This window comes from Hemiscyllium ocellatum, chromosome 2 (assembly GCF_020745735.1).
Source record: "Hemiscyllium ocellatum isolate sHemOce1 chromosome 2, sHemOce1.pat.X.cur, whole genome shotgun sequence".
NCBI lineage: Eukaryota > Metazoa > Chordata > Chondrichthyes > Orectolobiformes > Hemiscylliidae > Hemiscyllium > Hemiscyllium ocellatum.
In genome coordinates this window covers 89,269,995-89,296,295 of record NC_083402.1, presented here as the reverse complement: position 1 = coordinate 89,296,295, position 26,301 = coordinate 89,269,995, and the positions used below count along the sequence as shown (strand labels likewise).

At 39.8% G+C, this 26,301-nt stretch overlaps 1 protein-coding gene across 1 annotated transcript in view; it reads right to left on the bottom strand.

The window, feature by feature from the left end:
- The window catches only part of naa35 (N-alpha-acetyltransferase 35, NatC auxiliary subunit), a 74,236-nt gene that overhangs the window by 21,281 nt on the left and 26,654 nt on the right, over window positions 1–26,301 (bottom strand). Inside the window, exons 10-16 of the mRNA XM_060845226.1 lie at window positions 25,200–25,283; window positions 15,940–16,054; window positions 12,452–12,630; window positions 9,424–9,483; window positions 9,080–9,186; window positions 7,834–7,900; window positions 2,244–2,342 (exon numbers count right to left, since the gene is read on the bottom strand). Coding sequence (XP_060701209.1) covers window positions 2,244–2,342; window positions 7,834–7,900; window positions 9,080–9,186; window positions 9,424–9,483; window positions 12,452–12,630; window positions 15,940–16,054; window positions 25,200–25,283 — 711 coding nt within the window. The remainder of the gene's footprint in view (window positions 1–2,243; window positions 2,343–7,833; window positions 7,901–9,079; window positions 9,187–9,423; window positions 9,484–12,451; window positions 12,631–15,939; window positions 16,055–25,199; window positions 25,284–26,301) is intronic.

The window sequence follows — 26,301 nt, the reverse complement described above, 5'->3', positions numbered from 1 at the left end:
TATGAATCGGAAGGGTTTAGAAGGATATGGGCCAAGTGCTGGCAAATGAGACTAGATTAGTTTAGGGTATCTGGTCAGCATGGATGAATTGGACCAAAAGGTCTGTTTCCGTGCTGTACATCTCTACGACTCCATGCAACTTGAAATGATTTCACATAACAAAAAAGTACTAGAACAGTAGCATTTTGTAATATTAGTCACATAAATGTAAATTCACTGATTATGTACTTCCAACGGGAAACGATACACACCATAATACCAATTCCCTGCCTTGTACTTCTTTTCAAGTGCAGATTTCTATCGGTATTGCAGGTTCGCTGAAATACTGTACCTCTAATTTACAAACTTTGCATTTTTATGAAATGACATAAAATGAGTTGGTTCTTTGGGGACATGAAGGCTCAGTGGAAATTTGGTTGAAGTTTTCAAAATTATGAAGGTCTGAACAGTATCGGGAGAAATTACTCACATTTACAATTGGATTGAGTATCAGAGCACAGATTTACAGTATTTAGCAAAAGAAGCAAATGCAGAGTGACAGAATACATTTTTACACAGTAAGTGGTTCAGGTTTGGGAAGCACTACCTGAGGGTGTGATGCAAGTAGGTTCAATTAAAACATTCACAAGGACGTTGCTTCTATTTGAAAAATCATCCAATGTACAGTTATGAGGAAAAGGCAGGGAGTTTGACATCAAATCAAAATGGAAAAAGTGAGGACTACAGGTGCTGGAGTTCAGAGTCGAGAGTGTGGTGGTGAAGGCTGTAAGGTGATGAAAGGCTTATGCCCAAAAGTCAATTCTCCTGCTCCTCGAATGCTGCCTGACTAGCTGTGCTTTTCCAGCACCACACACTCGAAACCAAATCAAAATGGTCACATAACTAGTGCAGAGAAGACAGGCAGACGGTTGGCCTCTGTTTTGTAACAATTTTGTGGTATATTTAACAGATGATGTACCCTGTACAAGATTTTTATGGAATTTAGGAACACTGCTTATGTTCATTTGAAAAACATAATGAAGTTTTTTTTTGAGGCTTTATTCATTCGTTGACTGACGTACATAAATTGTGATGATTCTGATCCAGAATCTGTAACTGGCTTTACAAATGTATGACAAGGACTTTTAAAGTTTGCATTAATTCTAAAGGGATTCTGAAGCCTTGAAAAATTCCTCCAAAAATGTGGGTTAATATATTTTCCAATTATAAAAATGACATGTTGACTTGGGTAATCATCGTTTTGCTTCTGACTCAAAAACTGGTGTGTCTTAAGCTCCCTTGCACATTTGCAACACAGTCCATATTATGTGATTGATCCCCTATGCCAATTGTACTGATTAATAAAATATCTACTTGCAGGGAGAAAACAGAGGCTGACTACTAAATGAGTGTTTAACATTTGGTTGCATATATTACAACGCAAAGTATATGTAAAAACATAATTTTTGGGAGTGAAACAAAATGGAGTGGTTTTGTATGCCAAGCCAATTTACGAGGGACCTCGATTATCCAGTGTTTGAATATCCAAATATTGGATTATTTGGCAAGATTGCAAGGTTCCAATGCCTGCATGAATAAAGGATAGCATGTGTGGTATTGTGTAGCCATTTAGTGCCATACGTGTGAGAAGTGATGAATGCTTGCAATTGCAAAAAATCTCTTTGTTCATCTATTTAAAGTGGCATTTACAATATTTGTTTGAAGTATTTTTTATCTTTTAATTCATGTTTAATTTGTGTTAGCTGATTCATTAAAAAGATACAAAAAATAAATCAACTAACAATCTTGTTGGTAAATTTTTCATTGGAGATAATTTGGTAACACTCACCATGGGGATCATAAAATAATTTATTGTCAAGCTGGAGAAGAAATCTATCCTGGAAGAAGAAGTACCATCCTGTTGTTATTAATTACAACTGCAAGTGAAAGCATGTGAATACACCCAGTCTCCATGTAGGGTAAGACACTAAACCAAGATTCCAATGTAACTCTTAAGCAATCATAAAAGAGTATGACACTTTTCCTGAACAAGACAGGAAGTTTTTCTGGTGTCTTGACAAATTTACCTCTTAATAAACATCTCAAAGCAGATAATCAGATAATTTTCCCCATTGATGAGAACAATGGTTTGCTACTATGTTACATTACATTTCAAAAAAGACTTGGAATGTGCTGAGGTTATGGAAGGTATCATAGAAATACAAGTTACTTCCTCCTTGCATTTCATAGTTCAAGGAAAATACCTCATCCTGAAGAGTGGCAAATTCCTCTAGGCTGTGGCCAAGTTTATCTCTCTGGCGAGCTCTGTTGTGTCCATGAATCTGGATCAAACTACAAAATGGCTAGTAGAAATAAATCAATGGTAAGTTGATTTAGAAGTTTAAATCTTACAAATCTTGCACCATGACTGTCAGTGTCACATACACATAATATTTTTCAACTTCTGAAACGTGAACAACTGAGATATATGTAAACAGTTAACACTTTATATTCACTAATTAGCTCAGTTGGCTAGATGGTTAGTGTGTGGTACAGGTTAACCAAAATAATGTGGGTTCAATCCACAGAATCCTCCCCTGTCCTATTCTTAGTAATTAAATAATACCTCTTAAGTGGAAAACAAATTCTCTCTCAGAAATAGACAGATGCCTGCAATACCCTCCTGGACTCTGGGTTGTCACTTAGCCTACCCTAAATTATAATACATAATACTCATATGTGAAACTGCTGCACGTAAAGTGTGGTTTAATAATGCTTTTATGTGATAAGAATATACAGACTGCTTAACTGAAGAGGCCAAGTTTTTGTTGGTGAGATGTTTGACAATTTAATTGTAACATTCTTTTGCACTTTCAGATAGGGCCTGTATTTTATCTGCACTGCTGCTATAGCAAAAAAAATGTTTTGCTGCAAAGGTAGCAATGTTTTAATTGCTTCTTTTAAAACCAATACTGGCAACAAGAAGTGGCCAAATGCAGGAAGATATTTGTTCCAGACTCTTAAAATCTTATGTTGCAGGGTAGCTCCATGACAGAGATAAATTTAGTAATGAGCATGCAGACCAGAACTGCCCCAACTTTCATGTCTGATTCATGCAATAATTGCAGCCAAGTTTCAGTAGAAAGGTTAATTCTTTACATTAACCTATTTTCCTCAGGAGAGCCACCATGCAGAGAGGTCAAAGAATGGCTCCAGAAATCAAAAAGAACACATCATAGAAACAAGCAGTGAACCTTCACAGCTGTCTGTGGCAGCGTGTTAGCTCAGTGGTTAGCACTGCTGCAGCACCAGGCTAGGGAACCAGATTCAATTCCAGCCTCAGGCGACTGTGTGGAGTTTGGATATTCTCCCCATGTCTATGTGGGTTTCCTTCAGGTGCTCTGGTTTCCTCCCACAGTCCAAAGATATGCTGGTTAGGTGGACTGGCCATGCTAAATTGCCCATTGTAACTGGGAATGTACAGACTAAGTGGATTAGCTATAGACTGAGTCTGGGTGGGATACTCTTCAGAGGGTCAGTGTGGGCTCAATGGCCTACTTCCACACTGTAGGGATTCCACGATTCTGTGACTGACTGGGTGTCCAGAAATGTTTGTAATTGCACAAAGAGTTAGTGACAAAAGAGATAATTCCAAGGCTGGTGCAGTAATGAAGAGGTGCATGTTAAATAGTTAAGGCTGGCAAGAGCAAGGCAGGGAACGAGATAAAACCGAAACATTAAACTGCATTTATTTCAATTTAAGAGGCCTAACAGGTCCGGCAAATGAACTCAAAACTTGGGAACTCAGGACTGGGATATCATCCCTATTATAGAACTGTGGCTCAGAGAGGGGGGAAGGATTGGCAGCTTAATATTCAAGGGTATAAATGCTAAAGGAAGAATAAAAAAGGGAAACAAGAGAGGAGGGCGATTGGCTTTTTTAGTTATAGCAGTAGATGGGGAGGATATTCCTGGGAGAACACCCAGTGAAGTTATAGTCCGTATAACTGAGAAATAGGGCAGTGCTAATCACATTTTTGGGATTGTAATATAGCCTCCTGCAAAGTCAACAGAAGATTGAGAAGCAAATATGTGAGGAAATCTCCGATATGTGTAAGAATGATAGCATAGGAATGCCAGGGTATTTTTAACTTTCAAACATTGGCTGGGACTGTCATAGTGTTAAGAGCTTGGATGGAGAGGAATTTGTTAAGCATACAAGAACATCTTCTTATTCAGTATATGGATGTACCTACTAGGAAAGGAGAAAAACTTGACTTTCTCTTGGGGAATAAGACACGGCAAGTGACTGAACTGCCAGTGGGAGTACACTTTGGGGGCCAGCAATAATTCTATTGATTTTAAATAGTTATGGAAAAGGACAGACCTGATCGAAAAGTTAAAAGTTCTGAATTAGAGAAAGGCCAATTTTGTTGGGATTAGGCAAGAACTTTCAAAAGTTGACTTGGAAGGCTTTTCACACGTAAAGGGACAATTGGGAAGTGAGAGACCTTTAAGCATGAACTAACAAGAGTTCAGAAACAATATGTTCATGTTAGTATGAAGGGCAAGGTATGATGTGGATGTGAAAATAGATGGTATGGTTAGTAAGTTTATAGATGATATAAAAATTAGAGGTGTAGTGAACAGTGCAGATGGTCACCTCAGAATACAACAGGATGTTGATCAGATGGCGAATGGGTCCAGGAGTGGCAGATGGAGTTTACTTTAGATAAAAGTGAGGTATTACATTTTGGTAAGGCAAATCAGGATAGAACTTATACAGTGATTGGTAAGGCCCTAGGGAGGGTTGCCAAACAAAGGGGTGTAATGTGCATAGTTCCTTGAAAGTGGAGTTGCAGATATACAAGGTGTCGGAGGAGGAGTTTGGCATGTTTGCCTTCATTGCTCAGTGCATTTAGTATAGTGGTTGGGATGTCATGTTGTGGCTGTACAGGGCATTGGTTAGGCCACTTCTAGAATACCGAGTTCAATTCGGGTCTCCCTGCTATAGAAATATATTGTAGATATGTATATAACTAGAAAGGTTTCAGAAAAGATTTGCAAAGATGTTGCTGGGACTGGAAGGTTTGAGGTTGAATAACTGGAGCATTTTATTCTGCAGTGTCAAAGGCTGAGGGGTGACTTTATTTAGAGGTTTATAAAATCATCACGGGCATGGGAGAGTGAGTAGCCAAGAACCAGGGTAGGGGAGACTAAAACAAAAAGGCATAGGGTTTAAGGTGAGAGAGAGAAGTTTAAAAGGGACTGAAGGGGCAACTTTTTCATGCAGAGGGTCTGCTTATTTGAAACAAGCTGCCAGAGGAAATGGTGGAGATAGAATTACAACATTTAAATACAGTTAGTTCTCCTCGAATGCCTTCGTTGCTTTCCTGTGTAATGCCATGTTATAGAAAATCATGTAATAGAAATTATGGGACCTTTGGGGAAAAAAAAACAGGGTTGAAGTGCACCACCAAAAAATACCAGTAAAAATCTAAACAACAATAGTAGTTAACCTAACACAAACGATGGCACAGTCTAAGTAAATTTTGAGCTGTACTGTTGTGCAATTCACCAGAATCTTCAAGTGATTACTTTCGATTGGCATCTATACCTGCTGTATGCACTATATTCTAGCCAGTCTCCTGACCCCATCCAATGGTAACATTGCACAAGTCAGATCTCAGAATGAAACCTGCCTTGATAGATCAAGGGCTGAATCTTAATTTCTTTTGCCAAGTGTAAGTTTTGCCAAGTTTCTTGGAGGGTTTCACATTGTGATGCTTGGGGACATCTATCACCTTATTTTACAAAAGCCACCTGATTTATTACCTACCCTACCCTTTGGTGCTCCTCTCTCACATTCCAGCACCATCATACTATGTACCATTTCCAAAACAACTCAACACTTCCTGTATATCCTGGAATTGACTAACATCTGTGGTGCAGCGCCATCTTTAAAAAGATATCATGCATCTAGACAAGAGCTATCAGTCTGGAAGTGTCCTGCATGGTTCCTGATATCGGCCCTTGGCAGACAATGGAAAATTGGTTTGGAGAAAGTGAGGACTGCAGGTGCTGGAGATCAGAGTTGAATGTGTGGTGCGGGAAAAGCACTGCAGGTCAGGCAGCATCTGAGGAGCAGGGGAATCGACATTTCGGGCATAAACCAGTCATCAGGAATGACTGAAATAATTAATGGAAAATTGGTGCCTCTCTTTGTGGACTGGGACATGGAGATGCTGCTGATGAGGATGGCGTGATGCAAAGATAGGATGTTTTATTCTCCCAGGCCAACAGAGGACATCGTTCTCTTGGAACCACACCAACCTGGACCAGAGTTACCATTCAGGCCAGTACAGTCTCAACCATCTCTAGGAATGCACAGAATGTTGGAAGATCAATGTCATTCTCCACTCTGCCAGTGAAAATGCCACCATCTTCTCATTGATACCTCACATTCTCTCTCTCTGCTACTGTATCCACCATTTCTAGCAATACCTTTCCCACTCACTCTCATACTCATTAACATCTGATCCTGATTAACCCTGAATCTCTTCTGCACAGCCTACTCACACCATCAGGATATCTCTACACATCACAAAAAGAAATTGCATGCCATCCACCTTTCTCTCTCTCACCTACTATGTGCAGAGTTTCCTGGCTCTGGCTACCCTGAGCAGCTGACTGACCATTTCCAAGCCCCTGCACTGGTATTTTTTTTTGCACTTGATTACCATTGAGATTAGTTACTGAAACAGATTCACATGAGTCTGCAGATATTCTTTAACATTGAAACATTTTTTTTTAAAAGAGAGAAAAAACAGCTCCTAATACAAACAACCAAGCCAACTTTCCAACCGCTCCTCAACACTGTCCTTTTCAGTGAACTTTCACTCTTAAGTTTTTAAATTAACAGATTGCTTCCAGCTTCTTGTCCTCAGGCTGTCGAGACATTTTCACCATGCTTTTCCAAGTCCACTAGCACAAACATTTCACAATACCTTACACAAAGCTCTTCACAAGAAAGCACAAGGGTCAACTGATGGTGTGATTCCGCGTGCAGTCTAGTCCTCCGCGCACAACACCTAGTACTGGGGATGAGAATCGTGTAACAGCGAACAGGAGTTCGCTTTATAAAAAGGTTGGCAATTGAGAAGTTGCATTACAGACAAATTGTATCTAATAAGCAAGCGTTATAGGAGAGTTACCTGTAGCATCGGGATGGGATAACGAATAGGAAGAGTTTAGTGGGACATAGGCCAACCACTAGTCAATGGGACTAGGTCAAGTTTAGGATATCTGGTTGGCATGGACGAGTTGGAACGAATGGTTATATGGTCTTTCTGTGTCATATTACTTTATGACTCTAATCAATCTGTTCAGAGATGTTATCACACATCTCTGGAGCAGGTGGGACTTGAACTCGGGTCTCTCAGTGCAGGAGTAGAGACACTATTTCTACACCACAAGAGAGCCCCCAGTAAGATTAGATTGATCAGATTATGGAATCAGGTACAGCTATCCTGACGCATACAGACATACCCAATCCCACATTCATATAGAGTCAAACAGCTCCATTGATGTTAATTCTCTAGACTCAGAAGATGAATGTTTTTTCCATGAGAGATCTAAGGCCAAAAATATCCATGGAATCATCTTCCATGAGAGAAAGGTTAGATTGAAGAGTAAAGAGAGAAAGGATCAGAAAATAGCAATAGCACCAGCAGAAAGTATTCCTGTTGAATTTAATAAAAAATAAGAACCCAGAAACCTTTTTTCGAAAGTAACAGAATTGCTACCCTTTGAAACAGGTTAAAAATTATGCACTAAATGAGGTAGTTTACTTACCCGAACACAGTGAGTGACAAATGAGTCTATATAATCCTTAGCTTGATGATTATTGTAAAGGCAACATCTGAAATTAACCAAAATTTGAAAAATTAGGCCCATAATATTTATTTTTTATTTTTGCAATACAAGAATATACAGAAAGGACTTTTTTTCCCCCAACAGCTTAGGCTTAAAATCTTCCCTTTACAGATGCTGACAAATTAAGAGCATTTTCTGTTTTCATTTAAGTTAGATGGTTATTCATTTCTATTCAAATGAAATACGCTGACCAGCCAAAGTGTACTAAGTACAAAATTAGACATAATACACAAGATGACTCAATCAGGAAGTTTTAAGCATGGTCAAAGAGGTAGGTTTTAAAGAGCACTTTAAACAGAGGAAAGCAAGGTAGAGAGGCAGAGAAGTGTAAGGAGGAATCTTCAAAAATTGATCCTGGACAACTGAACTGAATACACTGAGTAACTGTATCAGGGAAGTTCAAGAGGTGGAATGAGTTCAGATATATGTGGGTTGGGGCTGGAGGAGAATACAAAGAATGGGAGGAGTGAGATCACAAAAGGATTTGAAAACAAGAATGTAAATCAAAACATGGCGTGATAGACAGGGGAAAAGGATTGTGAGCATAAAAATGCAGCCAGATTATTGGGTGACCTTAAGTTTACAGACAGGAGAACATGGGCAACTGGCCATTATCACTGGAACAGTCAAATGTAGAACTGTTAAAAGATGAATGAAAATTTTAGCAGCAGCTGAGCTGAGACAGAGGTGAATTCAGACAATATAATGATATGGGGAAAAAAAATCTTAGCGCTGGCAGCAACATGTGATCAGGAACTTATGTTGGGGTCAAAAACGGCATTAAGGTTGCAGCAAGACTGGTTTATTCTTAGAATCTTGCCAGGGAAAGGGATGGCATCAATGGTTTGGGAAATGGAGTTTGAAATCAGCACCAAAAGCAATATTTTAGTCTTTCCAATGTTTAAATTGCAAAAGTTTATGCAGGAAGAGAAGCCATTCAAGCAATTCCTAGTTATGATTATACAAGAAAGAATGGAACCAACTTAGTAATTGTGTCCAGCTTATACTATAGTTTATTTCTAGCTTTTTAAGTCAAACTGCAAATTGCATTAAAATAGCTCTAATGAAAATGATTAGCAGCGATGTATTTATTTAACATGGAGTTCAGATCAGCATATGCAAAAATTAATTGCTCTTGAAGGAGCACAATAGTTTATTTACTCACTTAGCTGAAAGCACAGGAGGACTAACAAAGTATCTCAAAGCATCTTTTATCATATCCTGCATCAGATGTGTACCAAACACTTTTTTGTTATCGACCAAAAAAGTTGCCTGCAACAAAAATATTTGTTATATGTGTAAACTATTTGCTAACCAGGATAATTTTTATATCAATAATATACGTAAATTGTTTGGGATATTCAGATCATAAATACAACAAAAGCAGATACCTTTGAATCTTACACTATAGTATTTATAGTATTTAACGTCCAAATATAAATAAACATATAAACACAATGGAAGTGCAGTCTTTTGAACATTGTATAGAATGTGTAAAAGTTTACATACCTGTAACAAAGACCTAGAGAGCACACAAGGTGACTGTTCACTAAATTCACAGAAAAAGTCCTAGAAAATAAAAATTTTAAAAACACTTCAAAAATATTTTGATGAGACAAATTTCAAATATTTTGAGATGGGAAAATAATCTTGAAACACTCAGACATATTGTTTAAAACAACTTTGTCTGTAAGAGAATTTCTCAATAAAAGGTTTATTGTACAGATGGCCATAACGTTTCATAGAACCCTCAACTGAAAAAGTGTTCACTCAGCCACTTGACGAACTGTTTTCTTTCATTAGTTAAAGTCAAAACTGTTCAATCTCACAAAAGTTAAAAATAATTTGTAGGTCATTTAGCACTTACAAAGATGAAAAGTAAATTCGAGCATGTACAATGTTTTAACTTTTTTGTTTCATTCAACAATTATGTTGCTATCTGAACAAATGTACAAGCCAATACTCAAAGATTACAGAAAAAGGATCACTCTGATTGATGTCATGGTAATGACTTGGCTCCAAAGATCAAAAATTAACTTTGATAACTCTCTTTGTCACTGTATGTGCCCATACCATGGAGCTGTCATCACTGGATCAGTATCCTAGATTTTCCTATCTAACGCCGTAATGGGAGGACAATGATGATTAAGACCATGGCTCTTCAAAGAGAAGGGCTCTTGCAGTAATTAAGAATAGCATGCAATTGTGGCCTAACCAGTGCTATTCACATACCAAGTTTTTGGAACAATAACTAAAAAGTTCACCTTTTCACACAGTTAACCATAATTATATCACTGATGGTAGCTGTGGTGGTCTGTAGGCTACTCTGCCAATTGAAAGAGGAAGGGTGGCACCCTCTTAAAAATAACTTAGGCACAGTGAAAGAAAAAACAGCATTAGGTTTATACGATAAAATAAAGTTACAAGCAGCTGGGAGTGAGGATGAAGGAAAAGAAAAGAAAAACAAGGATCTCATAATTGTTTTTAACCTGCACAGCTGAAAATAAATACTAAAGATTTCCTGCAAATTTGCTTTTCATTGAATACAAGAAAATGACTATAGATGAATTAACTGAGCTTTTTTTTTGTTTCTTGATTCAAAAGGGAGAAACAATTTTAATTTGGTATGAAACTGCAAGTCATAGAGTCATAGTGCTCAGAGACAGGCTATTTGGCCCAAACTGGTCCATGCCAACCAAAATGTCCATCAATGCTAACCCCATTTCCCTGCACTTGCCTATATCCTTGGAAACTTTTCTTTTCCAAGAATTTATCCAAATGCCTTTTAAATGCTGTTAACATACCTGCCTCAACCATTTCCGCCAGCAGCTTATTCCATATGCATACCACCCTCTGTGTAAAAAATGTTGCTTCATCGGTTCCCTTTTATTTTTTCCCCTCTCACCTTAAACTGATGCCCTCTAGTCCTTGATTCCTCAACCCTGGGAAAAGGGTTCACCCGAACCATGCCTCTCATGATCTTATACACCTAGATTATATTATCTACAGTGTGAAAACAGGCCAGTTGGCACCCCCGCCCCCCCAGTCCACATTAACCCTCCGAAGGGTAACCCACCCAGACCCATTTCCCTCTGACTAATGCACATAACACTATGGGCAATTTAGCATAGCCAATTTACCTAACCTGCACATCTTTGGACTGAGAGAGGAAACCCATGCAGACACAGGGAGAATGTGCAAACACCACACAGACAGACAGTTACCCAAAGCAGGATTCAAACCCGGGCTCCTGGTGCTCGAGTCTCCTACGCTCTAAAGAAAAAAGTCCTAGTTTGACCAATCTCTCGTTATAACACAGACCCTCGAGTCCTGGCAACATCCTTGCAAATTTCTTCTGCAATCTTTTTAGTTTAATAATATCCTTCCTATGGCAAGGTGACTAAAACTGAACACAACATGCCAAGTGCGGCCTCACCAACATCCTGTACAACTGCAACATAACTTCCCAACTTCTGTACTCAATAATCAGACTAATGAAAGGCAGTGTGCCAAAAGGCTTCTTCATGCCCTGTCTACCGGTGACTCCACTTTCAGAGAACCATGCACTTGAATCCCAAGGTCCCTCCTATCCATTACACCATGAAACACCTAACTTGATTTGACTTTCCAAAATGCAACACCTTACACTAATCCATATTAAACTCCATTTGCCAATTCTCAGTCCACTTCTCCAGCTGATCAAGGTCCTGCTGCAATTTCTGATAACCCTCACTGTCCACGATAACACCTTTTGGTGTCATCTACCAACATAGAAATCATGCCTTGTACATTCTCATCCAAATCATTGACATAAATAACAAACAGTATGGACCCAGTACTGACTGCTGACGCTCTCCACTAGACACAGGCCCCCAGTCCGACAAGCATTCTTCCATTACTACCCTCTGCTTCATTCCATCAAGCCAATTTTGTATCCAATTTGTCAGCTTCCTCTGGACTCCACATAATCCAATCTTCCGAAGCAGCCTCCCATGTGGAAGCTTATCAGAGGCCTTACTAGTATCCATAAATATGTCTACCACCCTGCCTTCAACAATCTTCCTGGTCACTTCATCAGAATTCTATCAAATTTGTGAGGCATAATCTCCCACGCACAAAGCCATGCTGACTATTCCTAATCAAGCCCAGTCTTTCGAAATGCATGCATATCCTATCTCAGAATCTCGAGTATCTGGTCAGGACCAGGAGATTTATTCACCTTCATGCATTCTAATACATCCAACATCTCTGTGTTACACAGTGCCCCCAAGATATGATCACTAACTTCCCCAAGTTCCCAAGGTGTTGGGTTTCAGCAATTGCACGGTGTATTCGACATTAGAGTTTGCTTGCATTGGTCTTTGTTTCCAGAACAACATTGGCATCACATAGATGATTCTGTGTTGCTAAAAGTTGGTGATATAAATACAACTTCTGTTTCAAAGGATGTTTTATATTTCAAACTCAATTTATCTCTGAGAATCATCTGAATAGTTAACAGACGTTTTAGAAAACTATACATAAATCTTCAACTTACCAAAATATTGTGCAGGTTTGTCAAGTTGACAACTTCACAAACCATTTTTATTCGCTCTATAAGTTTAGCAAAATAATTGACCATATCCTCTCGTTTTATAATTTTTGCATAGCGAGGAAATGTTGGAGGTAACAAGCGCTGATTGACCAGTGGTTCAAATCCCATCATTATAGGATGATCTACCAAAAGTGCAAAGTTATTGTTTTTGCTTCAGTATTTAATTTCTTTAAAAACATACCATTACAGTTTTAAAAACACAAAAAAAAGTTACATTAATCAGCCCATCCACTTCAAATAGGAAACTTTAACAAACCAAAGTAAGAACCAAGTAAATAAAGTAGAGATGTGGGGCCAGATTGCTGTGCCTCAATATTGTAGGAGCTGGTGGACTCCATTATGGTTCACAGTGATCACATCTGTACCGAATCTAGTTGGCTGAGGAACTCTGTCTCAGAACTGATGAGCTGGAGTCCAAGGATCAAACACTGACAGTTCAGGGAGCAGTCACACTTCTGAGATCAAATACCTTGAATTTGGTCAGTTGTCAGAGATAGGAGGGTGTGACTATGAGTGAGGCAGATCGATGGATCCAGGGAATAGTTTTGAAGGACCCTCAGCTCTTGAGATTATCTAACAAGTTTAAGATTGTATCGATGAAGTAGGGGCTGCAAGAAGCAAACTGGTCGTAGCACCATGGTGCAGAGATCATTCAAGAAGGGGGAGAAAACAGAAATGAAATTGTATTTGAGGATAGTATACGGTAGTCAGGACAACAGACACTGTACTCTGTGGCCAGGATTTAGAATCCCAAAGGCTATGTTGCCTGCCTGGTGTACAGGCTCAGGATCTCTCATCTGGGCTGCAGAGGATCTTGGAGTAGGGGAGAGGAGGGGTAAGATCCATCTGTTGTGGTTGCATAGGTACAAGTGACATAGGTGGAACAAGGAAAGAGGTTCTGCTGAGGGAGTATGAGCAGCTAGGGGTTAAATTAAAAAGCAGAATAAAAAAGGCAATAATCTCCAGATTACTGCCTCAGCCTCAAGCTAACTGGCACAGGGTCAACCAGATTATAAAAAATGTAAACTCATGGCTCAAGTAATTGGTATGGGAGAAATGGGTTTGAGTTCATGAGGCATTGGCACCAGTCATTCAGAAAGGAGGGAGCTGTTTTACAGGACAGGATCAAAGAGAGCTGGCATAGCATGACAGTAGATAGGGCTTTAAATGAAATATTTACTGGGTTCAGAAGCATGGAAAACTAGAAAATCAAAGTGATGAATCATTAGTGATGGAGCAGGTTGCTACAAGAAATTGAAAGGGACAGAATGCGTGAATGTGATTGTACACCAAGGAACCATGAACGTGTGCAAAAATTTGATTACAGAACAAATGTAAAGGTATCTTTGTATCTTAATGCATGAAGCATTTGGAATAAGGTTGAGAAACTGACAGTACAAATCAAGGTAAATGTGATCTCATTGCCATTATGGAAACATGGTTACAAGGAGATCAAAACTGGAAACCTAAGATTCAGGAATATTTGACCTTTCAGAAACACAGAAGGGATGGGAAAGTTAGTAGGGTAGCACTATTAATAAGAAAGAAACAAAAGCAGTTGAGAATTGATCGATGCTTGGATGATCATGAATTAATTAGAAAATATGACACCCTTTTTCTAAATGGGAGGCAAATGTTAGTAATTGCAGGCCAATGAGTCTAACATCTCTATTGCTGGAAAAATATTGGAATTAATTATTAAGGAATTAATAGCAGAACATTTGGAAAATCGGAATTTAATCAAGCAGAACCAGCACAGCTTCACGAAAGGGAAATTGTCTGACTAATTTATTAGTTTTTCAAAGAAGTTTTACCCACACTGGATAGAAGGAAAACCAGTAGATATGTTGTATTTGGACTTCCAGAAGATGTTTGGCAAAGTACTTCACAAAGAATTAAGTCAGAATAACCTACGGTGTTGGAGGCAGTATATTGGCATGGATAGAGTACTGTCTATTTGGTAAGAAACAGCAATTGGGAATAAGGGGTACTTTCATAAGTTGGTGACCTGTGACCTCTGGGGTTCCACAAGGATCAGTACTGGACTGCAACTGTTTACAATATATATTATACTAAGAAGAAGGAGACGAATATACTGGAGCCAAAAACTGCAGACATAAAAGTAGGTGGAAAGGCAGATTGCAAGGTGAAAGTTACAGTTTGCAGAGAGATATTGATAGATTAAGTGAGTAAGCAAAAAGATGGCAAATGGAGTTTAAGATGGGAAAACATAAACTTGTTCATTTTAGAAGGAAAAACAAAAGAACAGAATACAGAAACATTGCAGAAACTTGCAACACAAAAGGGACTAAGGGTACTTGGGCATGAAACACAAAGCTAGTTTTGGTTCCCTTAATGAAAGATGTCATTTCATTGGAGACAGTTTGCAGAATGTTCACTATGATGATCTGCAGTGTGAAGTAATTGTCTTATGAGCAAATGCTAAACAGGTTGGGACTCATTAGAATTTTGAAGATTGAGAGATGATCTCACTGAAACAGACAGGCTTCTTAAGGAGTTTGACAGGATAAATGCTGAGAGGATGCTTCTCTTCATTCTAGAACCAGTCAGCATAGCCTCAGAATTAAGGGGTGCCTATTCAAAATAGAGATGAGGAAGAATTTCATCTCTTGGGAGTTGAGAATCCTCGTAATTCCTTGCCAAAGAGAGATGTAGGGTAGACAGCTTGTATATATTGAAGGCTGAGACAGATAGATTCTTGAACAGTAGGAGAATCGGGGTAATGGGGAAAGAGCAAAGAAGTGGATGTGAGGAATATCGTACCAGCCATGACACACAGCAGGCTTGAGGAGCTAAATTGCCTACTCCTGTTCCAACTTCTTATGGCCTTGGGTATAATCCTCATACACCAAACTAGGAAGGTCCAAGCTTTAAATCCTTGATTTTAGTGATAAGAGTTTGCTGACACCAGTGGAGAACGGAATTCTAATCTAAAAATTACGCACTACCAGGACAGAAGCATCAAAACAGCCCTTTCCAAAATTCTAGACTCTCAAAACTAAAAGACAAGGAATGAGAAATATAAAACCGTAACTCCTCCAATTTCTCCATTACACTTACCTGACCACACACATCTCAACTCCAAGCATCCAGTGACACCCCTGGTCTGAGGTCAACTGCATGCCTAGCAGTGATCACTGTTCCCAGTTGCATTGCTGGGATTGAAGAATTGTCAGGTGTCTGACTGGATGGCAGAATATCATGTTTCGGAGGGCCGGAAATACAACCTCAAGCAAGTAATTGTCAAATTATGTAAAATTCAGTCTAAGCTTTTGGGTCAATGGGGGTGGATTCGTACCTAGTATTCCAGCCAATGGGCAGGATCACTGCCTCTGCACTAAATCCCAGTTTCAAGTACTGTTTCAAGGAATCTGTGAAATAACTAAAATGTAGAAAATATTATTTTGTACCTCCTTTTGTAGTATCATTTTGGGCCTGAATGCCATGGTGGATCGAGTTTTGTATAGCAGGTAGAAGATCAGCAGCTTGAGTTATAAGCTTCTGAGCTTCACTTATTGCACTCATCTAGAAAAACAAGATACTGCATTAGACTCCAGTTTTAAACATTCTTCATCATTATAATGTCACTGATCTTCCCAACACTTATTCCACGCAGTGCATCAAAACAAAGCTTTGATAGTGGCAGCCTTCCACCATATTTCTATCTGTGAAATTATACAACTAATTAGCAGGAAGTACAACAGCAACCTTAGTGGGTGAAGGAGTCCCCATTTCCTAGATTCAGCCAAGGGAAACCATCTTTCTTTGATTGAGCTGAGAATCAATAAAGTCTCACATCTCCCTGTTCTTATCTACAAAAATAAATATTACTAACAGTGCTGTGCATCACAGCAACCACGAGGAAATACTTTTTGAAGGCTATTCTACAAAGATTGGATGGGGAAAAATTTGGACTCATGTGAGTAGTACATTGCAGTCAATTGACTGCATGGAGAAAATCAGGAAAAACACAAGATCGACAAAAAAGAAAACAATTTGCAATATCATAAGATATCTTATCAACTGTTTCCCATCCAATTTATTAGAAAGAAATGCAGAGAAAACTCTTTTGTATTGATGCTATAATGTTACTTAGGCCTTTATGTACTAAGGTTAAATCATGTGCATACAAATGTGCCCACTTTAAGTGGCAGGGGCTGTATTATATCAATGGATTGAAATTTGACAACTCTTATTTGTGTTCAAATCAGCCAGCATATTAAAGGGAAGAGACATGCAAAAAACGTGATTTTCTAGAACTGGACTGATTTACACTACTCAACTGTTTGCTTCACGTAAGTAACATCTTAATCCTGATCCTCCTATTAGTTTTAAGAACTTGCAAGACTTGTGCAGAAAGTTTCTCAAAAAATGTATTCTGAAATAAGATTGGTACAGTCATAGAGTGATAGAAATGAACAGCATGGAAACAGACCCTTCGGTTCAACTCGTTCATGCTAACCAGAGATTCTAAATTAATCTAGTCCCATTTGCCAGCATTTGGCCCATATCCCTCCAGATGCCTTTTAAAATGTTGTAATTGCATCAGTCTCCACCACTTTCTCTGGCAGCTCATTCCATACATGCATGAAAATGTTGCACCTTAGATCTGTTTCAAATCTTTCCCTTTTCACCTTAAACCCATTCCCGCTTCTTTTGGACTCCCCTGCCCAGGGGAAAAGATCTTGGCTCTTCATTCTATGCCTCTCATGATTTTATAAACTTCTCTGCTTATCCATCAGTCTTCAATGCTCCACAGAAAATAGCCATAGCCTATTCAGCCTTTCCCTATAGCTCAAACTCTCCAGTCCTGGCAACATTTTGATCAAGCTTTGTTCTCTGAATCATATTTCTAACTTGAAGTCTTACTACAGGGCTTGAACACAGATACCCCAGGGTAGAATTGAATGAGTGTTGCACTACAGGAGGTGCCGTCTTTCTCATATGATGCAAGTCAAGGACATATTCAGTCTACTTGGCAGATGTAAAAGATCCGATTGCACTACTTGAACAGGAGCAGGGAGTTATCCAGTGTCCTGACCAATACTGTATATATTCAAGTAAAAGTTGATCTCGTGTAAAAGTCAACCCCCTATTTTTGGCCAAACAAATCCTGGAATTTTCTCATGCAAAAATCGATTTTAGTTCTTCACGGATAACAAATCAACATTTGAGTGTCAAGGTATTGTCCTGCACACAAATGTTATGAGTAAATGATTTTTTTGTGCTATGGTGTGAATTGTACTTCAAAACACAAATGTTGTCTACAGATTTCTTAAGTTCATTATCAAATGAGCACTATAATTAGTACGATAAAAAGTTTATCACAACATTTCCAAAAAAAGAAATGATTTGGAGATGTCGGTGTTGGACTGGGGTGTACAAAGTTAAAAATCACACAACACCAGGTTATAGTCCAACAGGTTTAATTGTGGACAAACACCTGATGAAGGAGCGTCGCTCCGAAAGCTAGTATGCTTCCAATTAAACCTGTTGGACTATAACCTGGTGTTGTGTGATTTTTAACAAAAAAAGATAGATCTATATGTGTTTATTGCTCTCAAATTATTGTGCAACTGTTGACAATTTCTCATGGCTAAAATGATTGGTGAGACTATATGAGAGTCAAATGTCTGATAACATTTTTTAAAAAATCAGAAATAAATGCTTAAAATGTTAGTTAGAAACTAAAACGATGGAGGGAAATGGAAAAACTTGGCAAAAACGCTTAAGATACATCAGGTCAGAGTCAGGTGACAATCTCCCTTTGTATGCAGCTCAACTGAAGTCAGTTCTCTTGTTGCACTTATGGAATCACCATAATTCATTGTGTATTTTTTCTTTATTCGTTTAGAGATCAATTGGGCTTCTGCTAATGATAAGGTACTTTGAACTGTAGCATGAAGTTTCGTCCCTCAAAAGTAGTATCCATGTAATAAGCGACCCCATAAATTTAACGCTAACAAAAAGTCTAAAGTTGATTTTTACACGAGCATACACGGAATGTGTCCTTCAAACAACATTGTGAAAGAACAGATAGTTACCAGACTGTTGTTTGAGAGAATTTGCTGAAAGCAAATTAATTTCTGTAATCCCTATATTACAGCAGTGTCTATATACTTACGAGAGAGAAACACAGAGAGAGAGAGAGAGAGAGAGAGAGAGAGAGAGAGAGAGAAACACAGAGAGAGAGAGAGAGAGAGAAACAAAGAGAGAGAGAGAGAGAGAGAGAAACAAAGAGAGAGAGAGAGAGAAACACAGAGAGAGAGAGAAAGAAAGACTGGGAGAGACTTGTTGTAGCGCAACGTACCATGCCTTGGCACTTCCTTGCCTGCAGTGTGTCAGATTGACAACGCTGGCTGAGTCACATGAGTACCTGCTGCATATATGGTGGGAGTGTCCCCACATGTAATGGCAGTATTCAAATCAACAATCTGATATGTATTGCAGTGGTTGCCATGAGAGGGTTGTATGATGTTGTGGTAGATGGTGTCCTGAAGGCTGGGCAGTTTGCTGCAAACAATGGTCTGTTTAAGTTTTGACGGCTGTTTAAAGAAGGGGAAGTATAGGGAAGGTTTTGGCGAGGTGCTCATCCTCATCGACAACATCCTGTCGGCTGTGAAGAACAGGGCACAGTTTCTCTGCTCCTGAAAGGGTACCTTTCGGTGTCCAGTACTATCAGTAGTATTCAGTGTCTATCTCCTGAGGAGGTCATTACGGTTTCTCGCTGTGGCACGTCAGAACTGGCAATCGACGATTTGAGCATCGTATCCTGGTCTTACGAGGGCGTCCTTCAGCACCTTCAGGTATCCACTGTATTCCTCCACATCTGAACAGATCCTGCATATCCATAGGCCTTGTCCATAGGGGATGGCTGTTTTAACATGTTTAGGGTGAAAGCTAGGGAAGTGCAGCATTGTGAGGTTATGTATGGGTTTGTGGTAGAGTGAAGTACTGAGATGCCTGTTCTTGATGGAGATCGTGTGTCCAAGAATGAGACAGATACTGATGAGTAGTCCATAGTAAGTCTGATGATGGGATGAAACTTGTTGATATCACTGTGCTGTTGTTTCAGTGACTCCTGTTTAGTTCACGGTGTGTTCTTTGGTTGGATCGGTAGGTAGTTGCCTGCAGTGTTCCTGGATGTTCAGCTGTCGGTACATTTCCTTGCTCAAACCATCAGGAAATGTGTAAATGCCAGATTCATCAGCTGCACTCAAGGTAGAGCAAAATGTCACCCAACCACAATGCAATGCCACCCATGCTCTCAAAACCAATCGCAGCATTGTCATTATACCAGCAGACAGAGGAGGAGCCACCTTCATTCAGAATAGAACGGACTACTGCAAGGAAGTGTACCGACAACCGAACCATCAGAAACACTGCAGGCAACTACCAAGCGACTTGACCAAAGAACACACCTGTGAACTAAACACATTGATCAAGACTTTAGATCCAGTCTTTCAGAGTTCCCTACGCACTCTCAACCCACATACTTCTCGATAGGGGACTTCTACTGCCTTCTGAAGATAGATGAAGCCAACATACCTGGACAGGAATGGAACCCTGTGTGAACCTGTCTAGCTATGTCAAGGGCACCTTGAAATCCACTGTAACAGAGGATCCCCAGCTTCACTACAGATTTCTTACAGCAATTTGGCACCCATGCACTAGTCAAACCAGCAACATTCCTCGCCACAATGGACTTTTTGGCACTCTACACCAGCATCCCCCATGATGATGGCATCACTGCAACAACCTCAGTACTCAATCACCAAATGCAGCACCATCCTACAACTCATCAGTTTCACAATCGATAATCGGTTCTTCATCCAGACTCAACATGCCATCGTTTTCATGCACAGGTTCTTTACTGCACAAGACCTCCAACCAGCATTGTACACCAGATATATTGATGATATTTTCTTTCTCTGGACCCATGGAGAGGAGTCACTGAAATAATTACACAGTGATATCAACAAGTTTCATTTCACCATCATACTTTCCATGGACTACGTTGTAGTATCTGTCGCATTCATGGACACATGCATCATCATCAAGGATGGGCACTGCACCAACCGCAAACCCACAGATAACCTCACAATGCAGTACTTCTCTGGGTTACACCCGAAACAGATTAAAACAGCCATCCCCAAAGGACAGGCCCTACTCATACATAGGATCCGTTCAGATGAGGAGGACACCCTCGTAAGACCAGGATATGATGCTCAACTCGTCAATCGCACAGTTCCGACATGCCACAGCGAGAACCGTAATGACCTCCTCAGAAGACACGACAGGGGACACGACCAATACGGTAGTCCAATACTTTCAGTACTTGTCCAATACTTCCCAGGAGCACAGAAACTACTCCCTGTTCTTTGCAGTCTGCAACACATTATCGATGAGGATGAGCACCTCGCCAAACCACACACCTCCCCCTCTCGCCTTTAAAACAACTCCAAACCATAAATAGACCATAGTCAGCCTTCAGGACAACAACCACCACAACACCGTACAACCCTGTCAGTGACAACCACTGCACAACGTGTCAGTGTTGACATGGATACCACTATGTACAGGGCAGATACTCATGTGAGTCAGTCAGCGTTGTCTATCTGATACACTGCAGGCAATGGTACATTGGCGAGATAAACAGCTGCTACGACAATGGATGAATGATGCTATGCAAGGATCGCCAGACAGAGATGCTCCCTCCCAGGTGGGAAACACTTCTGCTGTCAGGGACAGTCGGCCTCGGATCTTTGGGTGACCATCCTCCAAGGCAGACTTCAGGAGACACAACAATGCAGAGACTACTGCGAAGATAGTTACCCATGAGGTTGGCCTAAACTGGGACCTTAAGTTCATGTCACCCTACAGGTGACCCCACTACACTACTGACTCTCTCACTCACACACACTCTTGCATACTCTCACACTCACGCAGACCCTCTCTCATACACACAATCTCACATACGCAGACACACACACACACCCTCTCAGGTAGATACTCAATCATACACAAACTATCAAGCGCACAAACACACACTCCCTCACATGCGTGCGCACACATGTAAGTCTATGGGGTGAATTTGCATTTGCAGAATTGTATTTCCAGATACATGCTATTTTGTTCAAAACGCACAAAATCTGTAGGTAGTCAATATTTTTTATAATCTATGTGACATTTTATAAATTCCTACTTTGGAAATAGAACCAGTCTAACTCAAGATTGGAGCATATACAGCGCTCACCTCACACCTTTAATGTCTTGTCTGAACTGAGATGTCACCTTTTTTTAAATAAACCTTATGTCATCTAGGGAAGTGACTTGAATGAAGTTCTGGGATTTCCGTACTCATGAATCAAAACTTGCAAACCATTCTAAAAGATGAAAGATTTAGCAGCAATCTAGATTTGTTCAATATATCGCATCGTGTATGACACTATGATCTTCTGCTATAAATTGTGTCCTATGGTCCTACTCCACTATCTAGCTGACAAAGGAGCAACGCTCTGAAAACATGTATTTCCAAATAAAGCTGTTTGACTATAACCTGGTGTAATGGGGTTTTTAAAACTTTGTACTATACGCATGTGCATTGCTGTGTCTATGCTGAGAAGCACCATGAAAAACCAGGTCCAGCAAAATGTTCAGTGGGAGCTGAAAATACTCTGATCTGCACTCCATGGCTTTAGCCATTAATGTAGCTTTACTTATTGCCAATCAACCTCTCATTGGTTGAAAATGGACATTTTAAATTGCATACTGCTTCAACTGGGATGCCATTGGAGATTTTTAATAGGACAAATGTAATTTTTTTAAATTTCCCCTACCTTTCTTTATTTTTATTTACTTCAATGTTTTTATGTATCAGATTGAACTGGAATCCACATTATTCCCTTCCCTGCTATTAAATTTCTTTCTCGATCCTCAAATTTAATTAGGATTCAGATAAACTATTGGTCCCACCATTCACCAAGGTCCAGGTGTCCTGTTGCCTTAGAAGCACTCATGTTTCCAACCATTTGTAATGCAAATGTGTTTCAACAGACTAATGGTTGCCTGGGCTTACAACTGAGAATAATAATGCATGGCTGAGAGCCCAGACAACTGTTAGATAAATGAAAAACTTGATCCCCAGCTTGACTGACACGCTCAATAAAAATACTGTGGATACTGCAAATCTGAAACAAACAGAGTCACGGAGAAACTCAGCAAGCCTAACCAATAGAGTCAGAGCTGTACAGCATGGAAACAGACCTTTTGGTCCAACTTGACCATGCCGAACAAATATCCTAAATTAATCTACTCCCATTTTACAGCATTTGACCCATATCCCCCAAAATTCTTCCTATTCATATACCATCCCGATGCCATTTAAATGTTGCAATTGTGCCAACCTCCACCACTTTCTTGGCTGCTCATTCCACACACGCTTCACCATTTGTGAGAGAAAGGTGCCTTTTAAGTTCCTTTTAAATCTTTTTCCTCTCACCCTAAACCTGTGCCCTCTAGTTTTGGACTCCCCAACCGGGGGGGGGGGGGGGAAAAGACCTTGTCTATTCACCCTATGGCCCTGATGATGTTTTAAAGTTCTAAGGTCACCACTCAGCCTCCAATGCTCCAGGGAAAATAATCTCAGCTTTTTCAGCCCCACCCTATAATACAAACCCTCCAACCCTAGCAACATCCTTGTAAATCTTTCCTGAACCCTTTCAAGTTCCACAACATCCTTGCAAGAGTAGGAGGACCAGAATTGAAGGCAGTATCCCAAAAGTGGCCTAACCAATGTTGCAGACAGCCACATGACCTCCCGAATCCTGTACTCAGTGCACTCACCAATAAAGGCAAGCTTACTAAATGCCTTCTTCACTATCCTGTCTACCTGCAATTCCACTTGCATGGAACTTAAACCTACACCAAAAGGTCTCTCCTCAGCAACACACCCCAGGACCTTACTATTAAGGGGTGTACATTCCTGAATGTCCGAAACGTCGACTCTCCTACTGCTTGGATGCTGCCTGACCTGCTGCGCTTTTCCAGTAACACATTTTCAGCTCTGATCTCCAGCATCTGCAGTCCTCAATTTCTCCTGGTGTATACATCCTGCCTAGATCTGCCACTTCTCGGCCCATTGGCCCATCTGATCAAGGTCCTATTGTACTCTAAGGTCAATGCCCAGTGTTCTTCCAATTACAGTGTTCTTCACTGTCCATTGTGCCTCCAATTTTGGTGTCATTTGCAAATCTACTAACCATACCTCCTATGTTCACGTCCAAATCATTTCTATAAATGACTAAAAGCAGCACCGATCCTTGTGGCACACTGCTGGTCACAGGCCTCCAGTCTGAAAAGCAACCCCCCACCACCATCCTCTGTCTTCTACCTTTGAGCTAGTTTTATATCAAAATGGCTGGTTCTCCCTGTATTCCATGTGATCTAACCTTGCTAACCAGTCTACCATGAGGAACCTTGCTGAATGCCTTACTGAAGTCCATATGGATCACATCAACTGCTCTGCCCTAATCAATTTTCTTTTGTTGCTTCTTCAAAAAGCTCCATGTGGAGGTGCAAGTGTTGGACTGGGCTGGATAAGGTGATGGTTTCAAAAAAGGACAGTAAAGAAGATTTTAACAGATACAGAACAATATGATGAACATATAGCGTGACCTGAACCCAAGATCACAGCTAAAGCATTCTTCATGGGTATGGAACCTTGATAAATTGTCATGATCTCTCTACCTTAATTAGTTTGTACAGTTTTGAATTGCTTATTGTTTTGGTTAGAAATTTGGGATGTCACTCTTATACCTAACATGTTATTCCAGTCATTTAGTTTGTCTCCAGCACCATCTTATTTTTAATTTTTGTAATTAACTCTCTGCCTCACTTAACCGGATTATAAGGTTATCCCTTTACTGGTTATTCAGTTGTGACACTTGACTCACACTGTCTGATGCTTTTGGTCACCTGCAGAAACTTATTATCTGACCCTCCACTCACATAGTTGTATGATCTTTTGATTTCTCTGCCCCTGATCTCTCTGCCTATAAGCTGTGGCTGTGAGCTCTTCTCTCTTACTGCATCTGATGAAGGGACTGCATTCCCTTGTGATTTCAAATAAGCCGTTGGACTATAACCTGGTATTGTCTGACTGCTGACTTCAAAAAACTTAAGTTAGTGAGACAAGATTTCCCAAACAGAAAGCTATGTTGACTATCCCTAATATGTCATCACCTTTCCAAATACATATAAATTCCGTCTTTCAAGATTCCCTCCAACAAGTTGCCCACTACTGATGTCAGGCTCATCGGCCTATAGTTCCCTGGCTTTTCCTTGCCATCTTTCTTAAATAATGGCATTATGTTAGCCAATGTCCATTCTTCCAGCATCTCACCTGTGGTTATCAATAATTGGATGATGACACAATAATAGAAATACATCATTTCTAAGGTTGTGTTTTCAATTAAGTACCGGCACCCTTTTGAAAAAGGTCTCTATCAACATGCCAACAGATAGAAATCCTGTAAAGTGATGCAAACTTGTATGTTAACTTCAGTAGATCCCCTGCTCATCAGCAGGTTCAATTTATGAAAATGATTCTAGATAAAAGTTTTTTTGGCTTTGATTATGTTGAAAAGCTCCCACAAATAATCTGTCTCACCTCTTTCTTTGTAAAAGCGATCAGGGTTGTCAATAATAACCGAGTAAATTTTATCCTACTGAAAACTGCTGTACATTGTTGATGCTGAAACATAAGTAGTGGTCATATTAGAATTTCCAAGTAATTTATAACAGAAATACTTAAATCACAACTTTTAACAGAAGCCAAAACAGATTTCAATTCCATCCTTCCTCTTTTCATGTAAAAGAATGAAACAAATTATATTCCCAATTGGATTTTCTAGTATAAATCATTATTTCAAAAGCTATTTACTACAAAATCTGGGAGACGGAGTAGAATCATACAGTGATTCATATAAAATCTACAGTGCAGATTGAGGCCATTCAGCCTGTCAAAGTTTGCGTCAACCGTCTGAACAGCATCCCATCCAGAGCTGTTCACCTCCCCAATATCAGTAAATCCCCACATTTACAATAGCTAATTCATCTAGCACATCCAGTGCACATCCCCGGACATTACGGGGCAATTTAGCACGGCCAATCCATCTAATCTGCACGTCCTTGGACTGTGGATGGAAACCCACACAGCCATAGGGAGGATTTTTCTGTGCAGTTGCACAGTCACTCAAGCTGGAAGTGAACCCGGAACCCTGCCACTGAGACAGAAGTGCCATACACGGAGCCTTCATGCAGGTCCTTAGACATACTCTTGTGCAAGTTTATATTACTGACTTTCTCCTGTCCATCCTTTAAGTTGTACCCAATTTCTTTAAAAGATTACAAAATAATATCCAATAAAGCAGCATCCAGAACAAATTCATCCCTGAAAGACCACTAAATGAATGGGAAAATTCAATCATGGAGTCTTTTGCTGAAGTGAGTGTGTTGGAGCAAGCTATTGTTGGGGCCTTTCATCTGGACTGTTGTTATGTTTGTGGAGCCTTTTGCCAGAGTAAACTTTTACCAGAGCCAAGGGAATAATGGGAGACAGGGTCCAGAGGCTTCAAGGGAGATATGGCAAAAAGGAGAGAACACAAATTTAAACCTGCCAACAAAGGAAGAAACTGCTCACTGTCAAATAAACTTGAAACAAAGGTAATTAAATTTGTTGCAAATGAATGTGGAATCTCCAAGTTTAGGGT